The 15,949-nt window shown below is 43.4% G+C and overlaps 1 protein-coding gene across 1 annotated transcript in view; it reads right to left on the reverse strand.

Annotated features, from left to right (window-relative positions):
- The window catches only part of PNPLA7 (patatin like phospholipase domain containing 7), a 125,872-nt gene that overhangs the window by 37,213 nt on the left and 72,710 nt on the right, over window positions 1-15,949 (reverse strand). The window contains exons 25-26 of the mRNA XM_026860308.1: window positions 14,317-14,499; window positions 13,604-13,722 (exon numbers count right to left, since the gene is read on the reverse strand). Of these exons, the coding sequence (XP_026716109.1) occupies window positions 13,604-13,722; window positions 14,317-14,499 (302 nt within the window). The remainder of the gene's footprint in view (window positions 1-13,603; window positions 13,723-14,316; window positions 14,500-15,949) is intronic.

The raw sequence follows: 15,949 nt of genomic DNA on the forward strand, positions 1-15,949 counted from the left end.
ATGACTACAAAGCTGATTCTTCCGTTCCCAGCATCCTGAGCAGAAGCATACGTGAACAAATGTATTTGTGCAAACTAAAATCTTGAAGAAAGGTAAATGTGCCTGAACCCACCCCATTTCTCCACGTACCACCCAGCCTTCTGAAAGATATAAATGGTCTTTTTCCCCTCCCTATAGCTTTAAGCCATCATTACCCCAGCAACACTACTACGTGAAACTTTTCAGCAACTCCTCACAGTTGGTTCTCTCTTGGCCACTTCTTGGCAGCTCCCGGCGTACGTAAACACGGGCAGGCTGCCAAGGGAAGCTGTGTGCTGGAGCCGGCGCCGTGCCAGGCAGCACGCAGCCCGCTCCCTGACAACTTGCTAGTGCATCACGGATAGCTGGTGTGGGCAGCTCTCATGCTACAACTAAAGAGGGAAAAAAAAACCCAAAGCCCCCCTTGAAGCCAGAAGCTAGGTCCCTGTTAGCAGTCAGAATACCAGTGCAGAAAAAAGCAGGGATTGTGCACTCCTTGTAATACCAGGCACAATATCACAGGGGACCTGTCCTGTTTTAGGGCAACATGTGAAAATGCAAGTGTCTGGCAAGAGGAGTACTAAGGAAGATTGCTTGTGCCAGAGCACTCGCACAGAGGGGAGGAAAGGACAGGGAAAATCTTGTTACCTGGCTGACACAGAGCTGAATGTCACTTACTCTGGAGGAAAAAAGGAACAGGGGAGAGCCCCTCTAGACACAGGGAAGGAGCATCTCAGCTAGGGGATGCACAGTACATTGCTGGAGCTGCATATGCAGCTGTCCTTTGCCTTAAAGCTGCCTGAGGTGCAGCTGGATGGAGCATTTCCCCTGCCAGGATTAACGCCTGACCCCATGACAGTGACAAGGACTCCTGGCACCAAGGACAAATGACCTAGAAGTTTACTTTCAAATCATTTTCACCAGAACCCGCAGATTTGCCCAAGAAGTACAGTCTTTATATTAACAAACACTCTTTTCTATTGTGTATCACTCCCTGGGACAGGTCTGGATAATTAGTACTCTTTGCAGAGAGAGCAGAAATGGCACCAACCAGTTCAAGGAGGAACTGGAAATAAGAGCCATGCTCCATTTTCACCCTGCCATTGCCTCACAACCTGATCTGAGCAAGGCAAGTCACAGGCTGCCCTGTGCATCAGCTGCTTACTGTACTACTTACCAAACTCATGTTCAATATGCTTAAAAAGCCTCCAAAAGCAGTGCTGTACTCCATAAAACCCAATCACTATTTCTTCTTTACTACTAATGGTCACAAATGACCATGAAGCAGGAAGAGAAGTCATGAGGTTGAAGACATGATTCGTGAAACAACACAGCCCAGCGAGCAGAGAGCACAGTCCTTCCAGCAGAAGGTCTTGCAGGAAAATTCCCGCTCCTGAAACAAGCCCTTGCTTTCATCCCCCAGGGAAATGCCACTGGCATGTGACTGTAATGCATGAAGGCCAGAGCACAACTGATAAAAGAAAAATTCTTCTGCGAGATGTGCATGTGTCAGCTCCACACGTGCCTGCCAGAGCTCAGATTAGATATGACTCTCAGGAAGAAGCGAGCAAATGCAGCAGGACATTTCAAATTAAAGTGGCAGCAGAAATACAGGCTGTTCTCTGTGCTCAGGCCAGGGGGCTGAACAAAGTACAATTAATACAAAACCAGAGCCTGTACACCAGTATTTTCTCTACAAGCCACATTTAAACATATCAGCATTAGAATGAATAAATATATCATCAGCACAGAGAGAGGGGATACTCATTTTTCAGGCTGTGACTAAGGGAGCAGCAAGGCAAGGCTGCAGCTTGATCACGCTGCACACCTCCAAAGTCCACTTCAGCTTCAGAAAGGAAAAGAAAATACAGCTCAGGCATTCAGCATCCCCAGCACCCCTCTCTTCTCCTAATTGACTCATCAGGATGAAGGAGATGCCTCTGAATGCACTGAAGAGATGCTATTTCCTTTGGTTAAAAACAGGATTAAGGTCATGGCTGCTGCAGAGCTCTATTGCGTCTCTAACCTTCCTGGAGCGGGACACACGCCTTGCTGCACCACCTTCCTGATGTAGTTAACTGGCAAAGTAGGTAGAAAAACAGAGAAATTGCCAAGGGGACTTTACCAAGCTCCACTAGAGCCTAACAAACCTGAATTAAGGCATCCTCATAACCTTAAAACTCCTGAAAAAGCAAAGCTATACAAATAAAAAAAGCTTTCCCTTCACACAACAGCTTTGATTCAAAGCATGTTATAAGCAGTTGTTAGGTCACCCAAGTTTAGGGTGAACGCAGATGAATATGTATTTACTATATTCATTGTAGAGATGTGCAAAAGCGGAGCGTTGGGCAACCATTACCCCAGTGCTGCTTTGAAAGCACTAGAAATAAACTGAAGGTGCCTGAGCAACTTGCCCACAGGAACGGACAGCACGTTCCTAAACCCCACCTGGTCTGGCACGCGGGCTCACCTGCGCTTCCAGGACCAGGATCCTCAAACTGGGGCTGGTTACTGGGTCGGCAGGTCTCAGACCAATGGATACAGCTGCATCTGAGACAGGACTGTTTTCTGAATAACATCTTTTGTGCTGGTGGTTCTCAGAGGAGGTGCTCATTTATTCTGGAGGTGCTCATTGTATTAGGGCAGGGGGAAATTATGTTATTTAAATGAAGGACTATACAGAGAGGCACCTGGAAATGTGAGATAAAGAGACACTTCTTTATGTAAGAACCAGCATTTTTTGGTATGTGTTTTGTTGCTGATCCTGATGTTGAGTGGCACAGTCACTGACTTAGAAATCAAGCAAATCTTCTACAAGTTGCAAGCAGTATTATCTCATTTGATACCTTCAATCTTTTGCAGCTGCAACGATCCATACAAACATCACTTTGAAATCTAATTGTACTTGTATCTTTCCAATAACATTATTTCCCAGCTTTCCTGACCATAAAACTTCCCAGTATTATAAATTTGCCAGAATAATTACAGTGATGATCTGTCAGCTCAAAGAGATAACAGAAAACAGACAACGATACTTCTGCTCCTGCTGTACTACTTGTGCACTTCCAAGGAAGTTTCTGATCTGGACAACATTAAAAGAGCCCCATTTCTAAGTGAAATAAGGGAAATAATCCCATGTTACTGGGTTATCATCCTAACATCCAACTACCAACAGGATCTTTCCTAGCACCTGCCCTGAAGAAAGCTTTCTCCTTTCCACTGCCCATTTTTAAAATTATCCCCAGATACACATGTATCGATCCAGAGACCTGAATTCTTCCTTTCTGCCCCTCCATTAGCAACAGCTTCGTTTCATACTCCCACTTATCTTTGCTCTCAGATTCCTACTATTTTGTTAAGTCAGAGTCAAGGAGCCATTTTCCCTTTAGCCTTGCCAAGCTATAGACTGCGCGTTAACCCTGTGCACTCAGTGCTATGCAGGCATATTCAGCAGAAAAAGCAACTCCTATTTATTACAACCCCAGTGAAACTACCTTCCTGCAAGAAAATCCAAATACAATGTCCTTTTAGCACTGATCTTGTTTCTGCTTTATATACTGCCTTCAGAGTAAGCTTTAAACAGAGGGTTTTGTGCCTGACACAGAAGTTAATTGAGCAAAAATTCTTCAGCTCTTCCAGGAGGGCTGTCAGGTCTACCTAGTCCTGGAGTGTTAAGGGATACATGAATAAGCCAGTGGAGGGAAGGAAAAAACCCCACAAAATTAAGCCGGAGGTAAATCAGAAAATGCACCAAGGGTTTTTCTCTTCTGATCCCACCTGCCAGGAGGAGGAAGGAAAGAGAGGCTGAATAGTAAACTGTACCCACCCCCCCACCCCCCATTACTCTCTGCTTGGGGATGCCAAGCAAAATCTTGTCTCTTACTCTGAGCCAGGAAACAATTCAAACTATCTGCAAAGAAAGATAATTTATTGGGAGGAAAAAAAAAACCAAAAAAACCAACCAAACCTGCCACAAACATACCCCTTCCCTCACCCCTTTGAGACTTATTTCTGAAGTCTTGGAAGAACCCATTTTGAGCATGTCTGGAAGCTGCAGAAATGAGACAAAAGCATAACATTTTAAAGAATTTTACTGTGACTTACAACTTCTCTAGTCTCCTCTTTCTTAACACGAAACCAAATAAGGTTAGACAGAGATTCCTAAAAATCACAGGAATGCAAGAGCTTTACCATCTTCCTGAAAGCACAGAAACTTGCCAGCAGAGCATTACAACTGGTATGTGGAAAGCGTTCCCTCAAACTTGCAGCTCTAACACAGCACATGCTTTTTCAGCTGATAAAAAGAGGTGCAAAACTAGTAACAAGAGTTAAACCACAACCCCACCATCTCCTTGTTTAATTTCATCTGTATATCAAAGTACTGTTGTGAATAAATGAGTTTGGTGGGTTGAAGACTGGAGATCAAGACAGGATAGTCCAAATAAACCACCTGCAATTAATTTTTATTTTTTTAAAGTCATAACTTTGACATAGATGGCTCCCAAGCTCCCACTGCTTGGAAGATTTAATAGAAGCCATTAAAATCTTCACCCTCCATGGCAAATAGGAGCAAATGAGCAATTACATAGGTGCTACATATGGGAAAAGGAAAAATCAGATCGTTAAGCATTACGTGGGTGCCAAGCCATATGAAAACGGCTTTTATGTGCATGTGATGACCTAACTACTACACAACTCACCAAGCAATTAGCATTCAGATCTGATAACAGTCACATGGCTCTGTCTGTGTTTAAGACAACTGCACTTTGAGGCAGAATTTTGAACGGATGCATAAACACGATTAATATGGCTGAGCTCTCGGGCAATACATAAGATGGTCCGTCCCTGAAGAAATCAAAGCAAAACCTCTTAGGAGCAATTACGCTGCAGTCTATTACCATCCATTTGCAAACAGAGAGTCTGAAACCTTCAGTACGAGTTCACAGCTGTCTCATGAGGTTTTCTCCACAAAAGCAAACACTCAGAGCTCACCATCTTATTTTTAGGAGTTGGGTTTTGTTTGTTCAAATAATGTACTCTAGGGCTGATCTGGATAAGACTCAAATTCAGTATCCAAACATAAGCTGTCATCACCTTTTCCAAGGAAGAGCACACATTGCTCTTCTTTCACCTTCAGCCTCTACAAAACAGCACAAAAAGTAAAACACCAAGTCAAAGGTGCAATTTTATCTTTAAGGATAAGAGAGTTTAGACTCTTCTCTGTTATTTTAGTTCCTGGATATTGCCCTGAAATCAAATTTGCTTTTTGGAAGACACAGGGAATCCAGGAGCCTAACTGTGTGGCTGTCACTGAACTTCAGAGTTAGGTCTGATTTATCTACGCTTGGCAATGGATGCTCTACTCACGACAAGAGCACAAACACGCAGGACACAGGCAACCTCTCCAAACACCTATATGAATAATCAGAAGCTCTGAAGCCCCCATACATCAATGTGAGCTTCAAAAAGGGATATAATAAAGAAAAATTACAACTCCACAGTGCACTGAGATACAGATATCTACCTATACACACAAAACCACATTACAGGTCATTGAATAGCTTCCCTTCCTCTGATATGCACCTACCCCAGCAGTCAGCTAGCCACATGTGAAGGAGGGTGAAGACTGCAGGCTGACTGATGCAAAGGTCATGAGGATTAACCTCAGGGCTGCTAACTTTCTGCCCTTCCAAATGTCAAGAGACAGATTTGTCCTGCTGTACGAAGGGATTACTTTGAAGAAAGGGTACTGAAGGAAGGACATTTCAAGTATTCAGGGGTTTTGTTTTTTTTCCATGACATAAAACAGATTCAGCCTGCTTTGTAGCATTTTGATACTTCCATACTACAGAAATCTTGCTTCCTCAGCTGTTATTAGCCACTGACAGCCTGCAGATGCTGGACAGTAAGCTTCACTCTTCCACGTAACAGAAGGGAAGAAGCATTTTTCAAGTTTCTTTCATATTTCAGTTCCATTTCCTGATACTCTTTACAGCAACATCAGGATGAGGAATGGGATGCTTTTAGCAGCGCATATTCTTCAAGACCTGTCTTGCTATAGAAAAGGAAAGCAGATTTCTTACAGGCCATTTCAGTACCTTGAGCAAGCAATCAGAAATGAAACACAAATTTCATGGATGCTGCCCATAGCAGGAGGAGAGAAAAAGAAAAAACAGTAATTGCAAAAAATCCTCACTCTTATCTTGTGTAAGTAGAAATTAGGAACTGGTGAAAACTGAGTGCAGAAGGACCCAATCTGTGCCAGAGGGGCTCCATACAGCACTGCCGGACACCAAGCTGGAGATGGGGATCCCGGCCAAGACCAGGCGGAGCCCAGCACTGCTGACCACTTCTCTCCACACCACCAAGGCTGCTCACCTGCCCAAGTACAGTGCTGGACCCACGTCAGCTCCACCAGATCACACATCACGCTTCCAGCCGTTAACCTTTCCATGACACCAGGAAAGCACAAGCACACTCTCCAGCTGATGAGGACCTGGACATCCTACAGACTCAGTTTCAGAAGCAGCTACTCAGGAACCTGTTGGCTTCCAGAGCCCCTCTCCTGTAGCATCTCTGCACTATGGTGGGAGAAGACACCAGGGCTGGCACTGCCCAGAACTGGCTAGGGACTACTGCGTTTGCTTACGTGGGCTCTTTGCTGCCTTGAACAGACAAGGCTGTTCTCTCAAATACTCTCAAATCTCAGCAGCCCCTGCAAAAATGTTGATTACGTCTTGGCACTGTACCCAGACAGCACACACAGGGTTACCAGCAGCTATTCCTCAGCCACTGCACAGCAGAATGAAGAGTTAACTTTATCATAATAATTGGGCTGGATATCAGGTTTCAAGCATATTCCCCAGACACAACCAACCCATGACATGAGAGCATAAATCCATATACATTTAGAGATAACAATACCCTCCTAAAACCCCAAACACTCCCTAGTGGTAATGGTCTATACTTCTCTTCCATGTAAGCGCTTCAGAGCAATTTATAAAGGGTGACCTGCACAGATGCCAAAGCTGAGATGGCAAACACCTTGTTTTACAAAAGGAGAGCACAAGTTATAAGCATTTAAGTCATTTGCTCAAGCCCATGTGGCATCAGGAGCTGAACATCAGCACCATGAAATCCTGACTGCCCATTCCTCCCTTCAGTGATTTAACCCTGAGTAGCTGCCATATCTCACACCACCACAAGCACCTCGGAGAAGCTGGTGTTGCTCTTTTAGAGCTGTCCTAGCCAAGGTCACAACGAAGAACACTGGTTTTAGCAAGAATTTTGTTATCAGGCTATGGTTTTTGAATGCTTCAGAGAATCAGATTCTAATTTCACACATTTTCCAAGGTGCTTATTGCAAATTTTAAGCAGAGATAACAAGTGAAGGGCATGCTTTAACCCATTATAAACCACTGAGAGCAACCTTAAGCATTGCTATCAATAATCCATTTGCAAAATGCAGATCTAAGAATTATTTCAAATCCACATGCATTTCTGTTAAACTGACAAATAAGGACACCCCCCAGTATGACAGAAGCAGTTGATGAACTATGCTTTTTGCAATAGGCCCTTTGAGAGAGGACTTGAAAGTAAAGACTGAGAAAGGAGCTAAAGGGCAGATATAAAGACAAGAAGCAGGAATGACAGTGGAATGAAAAGGGTGTGAAGAAACTGGGTAACCTTAGGGCTGGGATGTAGTAGAAAGGGAAAACGGAGACTTGCAGACTAACAGAGACATGGCTAGAAAAAGGGTAAATAAATTATATACAATCTACATAGGAATGGAAGCATGAGGAAGACATTATTAAGCAACTGCTCAAGATGAGCATTACTTTTATTCTCCAGCACAAGGAACTGGTAATACCAGCACATTTGGGCTCCAGTTTCCTATCACTCACACCATGGAGTGTCCTTCATTAGACTCAGTCTATGTAAAATTTTGAACACAGCAAAGGACCTGGAAACCATTTGCCACGTTCCAAGTTATGTGAGGAACAGAGTCCAGGAAATTCCCATGGAATTTTATTTCATCCCTTCTGTAATCTCTGTATTGAGTATGTTTAGAATCCCACGGGGAAAAACACTGCTCTATGTTCTTCACAACAGTATTTTCAGTGCGTGCCTCTGGAGGAGGCTTCTGAATTCAGGCAGCAAATTCCTACCCTCTCCCCCCACACATTCTTTTAACAGCACATGGTCTAGGTGCTTGTGGTCAAGTTTGATAGTTTAAAAAAGCAACTGCCCTCATGCTTTCAGTTACTACCCTGTATTTGAGGTACAGTAATTGATCTTACGAGCCCACTGTCTCGATTTCATGTACTCAGCCCTGCAGTGGTAGTTTTAAGACAATGTCCACACACACGCTGTTCTCACTGATAGGAGTAAAAAGACTCATATCATTAGTTATCTGCCGTAGTGGAGGAATAAGAATTAATCTTCCTTAACTGTTGGAACTGAATCTGAAGCACCTGCACCGTAAAACTTCACACGGTCTCCCCAGGAGATTCTGTAACTGCCCAAGATTGAACGTCAGGGTTTCACAAGCACAATGCTGCTATCACATGCTCCCAGGAAAAGAGGCTACGGCACAGCAAGTGTGTTGTCTGCATCCTGTGAGCAAACTGACCATCCCGGGAACAGCCCTTTGTCACTGGCACGTTGTTTCCATTCAAATTTCAGGGTTTTATTCCTCAGATGTTTCATCGCATGTTGGAGGCTGGGGTATAATATATCAGCTCCACCACAGCACTACCAGCCAGCCTGCTCCACCCCGTGGTGTGCAAACTTTGGTCCTGATGTACGGACCTTCACTTTTATTATGCCCTAGAAAGCCCACTAAGCTTAGATATTTTCTGTGCAGTCTTCCCTGTTCTCAGGAACAGACATGCTTCTCTCTGCTTTTGTGGACCATGGAGTGACAGTCCAGAAAGGATTTTAGCCACTAGATACCTCGCACAGCTCCAGCTCCCAGTGCTCTTCTCCACAGCAGCAGTGCTGGAAACAGACCTTCAGCATTGCTGTTTGACCCTGGGCTAACAACAGCCCCAAAAAAGAAGAGGTTTTATTTCTAACAACCCTTCCTTGCAACACACTGCCTCAGTAAGTCCCACTGCTTCATTACCACGTTATACTGCTGAGTATTTGCACGTTCATTGATTTTGGCTGCTTGTCAACTTTTCCTTAACCAATTCAAGGAAGGGAAAGGAAAACTGTGACTCTGTAGCTTCTCTCAGAAAAAAGCTGATGAGAATTTCACAGGAGGTGAAAACAGAATTTCTGTTGCCTGCAGTGATCCTCTCACCAAACACCAAAGACCTGGATCACACAATGAAGAAATAAAAGTTTCTCAGACTTAAGATGCAAAATCCAATTAAATAGGAAGCATCGAACAACTAAGTAACAGGGTAACCACAAAACACCTCCTGTTCTCAATTATCATGAGAACAGAATTAAGAAACAGGCTGCCCTTGCCCAGGATGAGACCACAAGGGTTTTGTACATTTTAAGGCTTCTTTCCATGTTAGAAAACACAAACCAGACAGAAAAACAAAACGAACTCTAAAACATAGTAGTATCTTTATTAATAATTCCTGACTCCTTGCATGAGCGTGCTGCAAATTCAGCCTCTGCACTTACTCTGATTACTTACTTACCAACTCTGATACCACTTAATTGCTGGGAGCATAATTAAAGTACTGCGTTACAGGCCATGGAATATCAGCGACATGTCCCTTTGTCTTCTAAAGGCAGTCGGGAGCTCCCCAGAAGGCTCTGCCCCAGAGGACAGCAACACACAAAGACACTATAGTAGGAGTATAATATCTTACAGCTTAGCATTTGCTTGCTTTCAAGTGTTTTACATGGATAGTTCAGGTCATCAATACCCAAATTCAATTCGTTTTTAAACAAGATGAAGCAGGGGAAGCACTACAGCCACCAAATCAGAAGGTAAAGCCAGGCTTCAAGGAACACAGCGACCCAAGTCAGGCTCAGCACAGCAGCCAGCAAGTAACCAAGTGGTAGAAGGACCTGCATGTTTGGCCTTCTCTAAAAGTATGGTGTGTGAGCACATGGCACAGGCTTCCGGAGCACAGATAGACAGGTGAGGCAACAAGTGGGTTCATCAGACACAAATAAATCCATAACAAGGAAGGTGTAACTTGCTTCTCCCTATGTTGCTGCTTTTATCCTCCATTTTCAGAGGGCCAGAGCTGAAAATAGAGAAGAAAAGGCAGAAAGAATGAGTTGATGAAAGAGGCCAACTGCCCAAAATGAAAAGGCGTGAATCTGAGGCAAATCCTTAGTCAGCAAGAACACTCTGTGGAGAAAAAAAAAAAAAAAAAAAAAATACTGGACATATCAAGAGCTGAGGTAAATACTAAGTTTGAAGAGAAAACCAAACAGAAAAAGGATAAATTAAAAGATGCCTTGATGAAATATCTACAAATATCCTTCAAGAGCAGCTCCTCAGGAAAGGCTTAAAATGCTCTGCCTGAAGGAAGAGGCGGTGAAGAGAAGGGCAAGGCTGTGTGTGCTGCTGAGCCCCATCCACTCGCCCATCACGTAGCACGGAGGGGGCAGGACGGGCAGACTCCAGGAGTACTGCCCGGTAAAGCGCTCCACCACCACCACATTCATTCCCAACAGGAACATGAGCTGGTTATTATGCCTTCCTGTACACTGTACATCCAAAAAGGGCAAATAACTTTTTTTAACGATAGCCCTTTTCTTCCCAGTAAGCATTCCTTAGGCACACAATGTATTTGTGTGCTACTGCAGATACAGCTTCTTATCAAAATAACCAAAGGGGAACAGGTCTAATGCTTTGTATTATCCCATTAAGCCTATGTGGAATAGGCATGTTGGACCAAATTCACTCCTAGGATAATGACATTGTAATGAACAACAAAGCCTGTCATCACAGTTTTGCTTAAGTCAGTCTTCTGAATCAGCAAGACCCTTTTCTTTTTCCAAAGCCTTAGGGATCTCCAGATATTTCTGTATTAATTATTTACTCCCCATAAATTCTAGTTTTCAAACACTTTGCTAAGACAACTACAGAAAACCAAAGAAAAGGTGGGCTGTATGTGGGATGGCTAAAGGTCATGAGAATGACTTATGGGAGGGTTTATGCCTTTATTGCAGGGTTTGATGTGTCATTGTTCTTGCAACTACAATTCAAAGGTGTTATTTTTCTAAACACAAATCCCCTTTCCTTCCCTCAAACTCCACAATGTTTCTAACTGAAATTAAGTTAGCACTTAACAAAAGCAAAACGCTATAATTTTAGTACTGTATCACTTTGATTTATTTTATTTTTATACTCACAAGAGAAAGAAAACCTTTAGTTCCTATGAGCCTTTTGTCATGACAAACCACAAAGATAATTACTAGGAAGCTGCTCTAGTAAAACCTCCCAAACCGACTGTCACCAGGAAGCCAGACAAACATCTCCAATATAACAACTAAATAATTGATATTAGTGGAATCACAGAACACAATACCTGTAATAGAAACAACCACCAGCCAGCACCCTGTAACTATTACCTCTGTCTGGTTTTTGTGACCACTATGACTCATGCTTCTAGAACAAAGTAGGAGAGTTACTTCATGTAGTATATTACCCAAAGGCTACAATAACTACCAGGAGTTTGTGCAGTGACCCATCAAGGTGTTTTTAGATGGAATGGGTTATAATCATGGGATGATTTTAAGTACCTAGTGCATAATCTCTAGAAGTTCCCTTGTTAGTAGAGATGAGGACCTATGAACTTACTTTAATCTTCCACAGGCAGATTTTTACAAAGTTCAGAGTAACTTTGTTCTTTCCCAGAGTCTTAATTATATTCTCTCTTCAGTAACAAAATCCAAATCTTTCACCTCACCACAATTTAGATGACAATTCAACTACAGAAAGAGCATTCTGTACCTTTCCATTGAAAACACAATGCTCACACGATCCACATGCCAGCCTGAACACCCTTAAAAATCACTCTAGTCCATGACCTAAACAGAGTTTCAGAGAAAGAAGAAATTACCCTGTTTATCTGCTCTGCCATTTAATTCTCCTAAAGTCCTCCATATTGCATGGATGCAGAAACGAGCAAATTAATGGCTAATGGCCCATGGTCACATTGCTGAATGGGTGGTGTGTGTCCAGAAATCCTAAAGCCAACACAGCAGCAGTGCAGTGGTTCAGATTTGCAGAGGAGGACAACACAGGACCAACACACAGGCTCAGTAATCCTACTCTTTCTTACCTCTGCTCTTGAAAACCAGCATGTGGTAGCTTGCAAATTAAGTAGTAGAACAAAAAATAGTTTGGCAAAAATTACAACAGTGGTTACAGAAGTAAGAAAGGAAAGGAATGAGCAAAATGTGCTGCAAGAAATATAAAAGTCCACATATTTTAGCATGACACAGGCTTCAGTAGAGACAGAGACACCAGATACCTTTGTAACAAAAAACCCCACGAGTGCTTTGCATCACTCGATTAGAAGCCTCCTGAGATACCCAGATTAAGTGGAAGCTCCCCTCCTCTGCTTTTCTTTGGGTCTCCACAGGATAGTGCTTATCTCAAAAAAGAAACACTGAAATCATCTTAGGTGAGGAAACTGTGAAAGCAAGCAGGATGAAGGCATCTTTGCAGACACTCAAAGAAGCAGCTGCAGTGCTGGCTGCCTCAGCATCAAGTGACTAATCAGAACAAGCTGTCACAAAGGAGCTCTAACCTTTACTGTAGCAAATACTCCCCCCAAAGCACGCACTGGCCCAAGGACAAAAATGTGATATTTCCATGGAATTAAATAGACAGACTATGTGCAAATTATACTTATTTTTGAGAGCAGTATTTCAAAGCAGTGTTTTAAGGAAGGGCTTCAAGAACATGGTGATGAAGGCAACGAAGATGGCTCGACGGCTCTCTTGAGACAAAAAGCTACTAAATTCCATCTCAGCATAAAACTCTCAAAGTAAAAAGGCATTCTAAAGAAAAACATCAGTAATAATTTATTTCCAGAGCTCACCAGGAATTCAGATGGAATTCTAATGGAGTGTTCTGCACACACCTTGCCCTTGTGTCTGCAAAAATACAATCTTTCTGTACAGTAAGGCTGTCAGAAGCGTACAGGTACCTGGGGTTTTCAGCGATTGTGAAGAGAACATTTTCCCGTTAGAGGACATTAATTCCCCTTGCTGCTCAAACTCTGAAGGGCTTTGGGGCCTTAGAAATATTGTGAGCCATTTTCCAATATAAGAATCCATAGGGGAAAAAAAATCCATAGTGTAGGCCAACAAAAGAAAGAAGCATCATACTTATTGCCCTGGTCATCTCCTGGTATTAAGCCCAACACATGAGAGGTCTCAAGAGGTCACAAACACACACGTTCCTACTGCAGAAATCCAAGCACAAATCTACACAGATTAAGTTTGTGTAACAAAAACAAGTCCTCAGCGATTCCTCCAAATGCTTCTTAGAGAACAGTGCTGATTTTACAGGATGCCTGTTATCCTGAAGAATCTGTCACAGCCCAGTGACAGTGGCAGCAAGGAACCAGCATGCCCAGCACAAGCCACCTACCTCGCCCCTCCGCCCCCAAGCACCAGCGCAATGGCGTTCCCAGTCAGAACACGAGCCAGGCGAGAAAAGTCAGAGTGACGGTCTGGTGGTTTCTGGAACACTCGTTCGTACATCTCTATCTGCAGAAGAGAGGCAGGAGATGGTCACTCTACAGGCAGGGTAGAGGCTACGCTACCAGCGAGCCACATGCTGTTAAAAAGTGGGTAACGGTCCCTGAAACGAGAAGAGGATTAATGAACTATCCAAACAGTTCCATGGATCATATGTGTTTCTCATTTTTGTAGCAGCTGGGACAATTTCACCACAGTACAGTACTTTCTTTGGAGATATTTCTCTTTCTTGAGAAGGATTTGAAGTTACTGTGAAGCATCCCAAGTCTGCCTCTGCTTTATCTTTAGCATGGGTTTTGCAAGCATGGGGATCCCCCCAGTGAAAAGGGCTCTACTGCCTGTACACACCTGTCAATGTGACCTTCAGACAGCATTTACTGTCTGCAGTGTATCAAACAGCCAAACATGCACCCATGAAGAAGACATGAGCCCCTTATCCCTATGCTTCCTCTAGTAAATTGAAGACAAACAGATTTAAAGAGAACACTATCTGTGAAACAGTGAGTTACAACATCAGAATATCCTGTAGTATCATTATCTCAGATTACCTCTGATACACAGATTACAGCTAAATGAGCAGCCACCAAAGCAGGAATCACTTACCAGCTTGGGCAGACTTCTTTTGGAAAAGACTCTGCGTGGACAGTTGAGATGAAGATGAGCAGAACACCAGCTCCGCATGTTGAGCCATTCCACAGTCCGGGAAGGGAGAGGCCCATCCTCCTTATGGAGCAGGACAAGTTGCTTCTGTGCTCGGACCGCAGTGTTCTCCAGCATCCTCTCCAGCTGCAGCACGTTACAGACACCAAAGAAACAGAGGTGTCAGGTATTTACTGCTCCACTATCAGTTTAACAGAATAGTGAATCACATTTTATATATAGACACATGCACACACGTACACGTCTGACCCCTACTCCCATCTGAATCTGCAGACAACTACGCACACGAAGAACCCTCAAACAAGATTGATTTAGACAACTGCATTGTTAGATGTGGGCTTACATGGCACACAGAATTCTAAAAATCAGACAAGGATTCAAACCTGCATGCTTAAAAATGAATGCTTTTTACCTAAGATATAGGCCATTAAATGCACAGCACAGACGCACGCTGTTCGTGCAAAATGAGATTGCTTCCCAAGTCATACTCAAGCCCACAAATGTTCAGCATGTTTTGTTCTTTCACTTTTTCCTTTTTGCATTCCTTACTTTTATTTTTCTGTTGTTTTAGGCAACTGATGGCGACTTGCTTTCACTGCGCTTCCTGCCTCCCACATACAGTCATGAAGAACCAACACAGTGACACACAAGAACACTGCAGATGGTGCCAGTCCCAGGCTCTTTGGAGGTCAGACTCAGCACTTCACAAACCTAAAAAACCCACTTGTGACTACATTTTTTAATTTCTTGCAGAATTTATGTGCCTGATCACACAACTTTTATAATAAAATATTGAAAATAAAAATGGATGGTAGGGGGGGAAAAATATAGCTTACAATCTGTAATAAAATATATTAAATTATTCATAGAATACAATTTATATCTACTTTTTGCTAGGCACACACCATGAATTCTATCCAGGCAGAAAATAATTTTTCTGTATATTGAGATCACACAAAAACTCTGGACAGAAATGCAAAGCTTCAAAGCAACTTGACTTTTGATTTACCATTGACCAAAATGACTCTTTATAGGAAAAGAATTTAGCTGAAAATTCTTCTACAGAAAACTTGCCATTTCAGAGGATTCGCATTCAATTCTTTTTCTATTTATAATGCACATTTCTCAGGAATATTTCATTATTTATGCTTCACTGTGTATGAACCCAGGAAAATTCATGAGTATGAAACAACCTTCTTTGATCCTGGCTTGCATCAGCCATAGTGTGGCCGGCAGGGACAGGGAAGGGATCTCACCCCCATACTCGGCACTGGGGAGGCCGCCCCTCGATAAGTGGGTTCAGTTTTGGGCCCCTCACCCCAAAAAGGCCATTGAATGACTCAAGTGTGGCCAGAGAAGGGCAACGGAGCTGGTCTGGGGTCTGGAGCACAGGACTGCTGGGGAGCGGCTGAGGGAACTGGGGGGGTTTAGTCTGGAGAAGAGGAGGCTGAGGGGAGACCTCCTGGCCCTCTGCAACTCCCTGCCAGGAGGGTCAGAGAGGGGGGATGAGTCTCTGGAGCCAAGGAGCCAGAACCAGGCCCCGAGGGAATGGCCTCAAGCTGCCCAGGGCATGGGG

The sequence above is a fragment of the Athene cunicularia genome (genome assembly GCF_003259725.1).
Source record: "Athene cunicularia isolate RWA chromosome 17 unlocalized genomic scaffold, athCun1 chr17_part1, whole genome shotgun sequence".
In the NCBI taxonomy this organism is placed as follows: domain Eukaryota; kingdom Metazoa; phylum Chordata; class Aves; order Strigiformes; family Strigidae; genus Athene; species Athene cunicularia.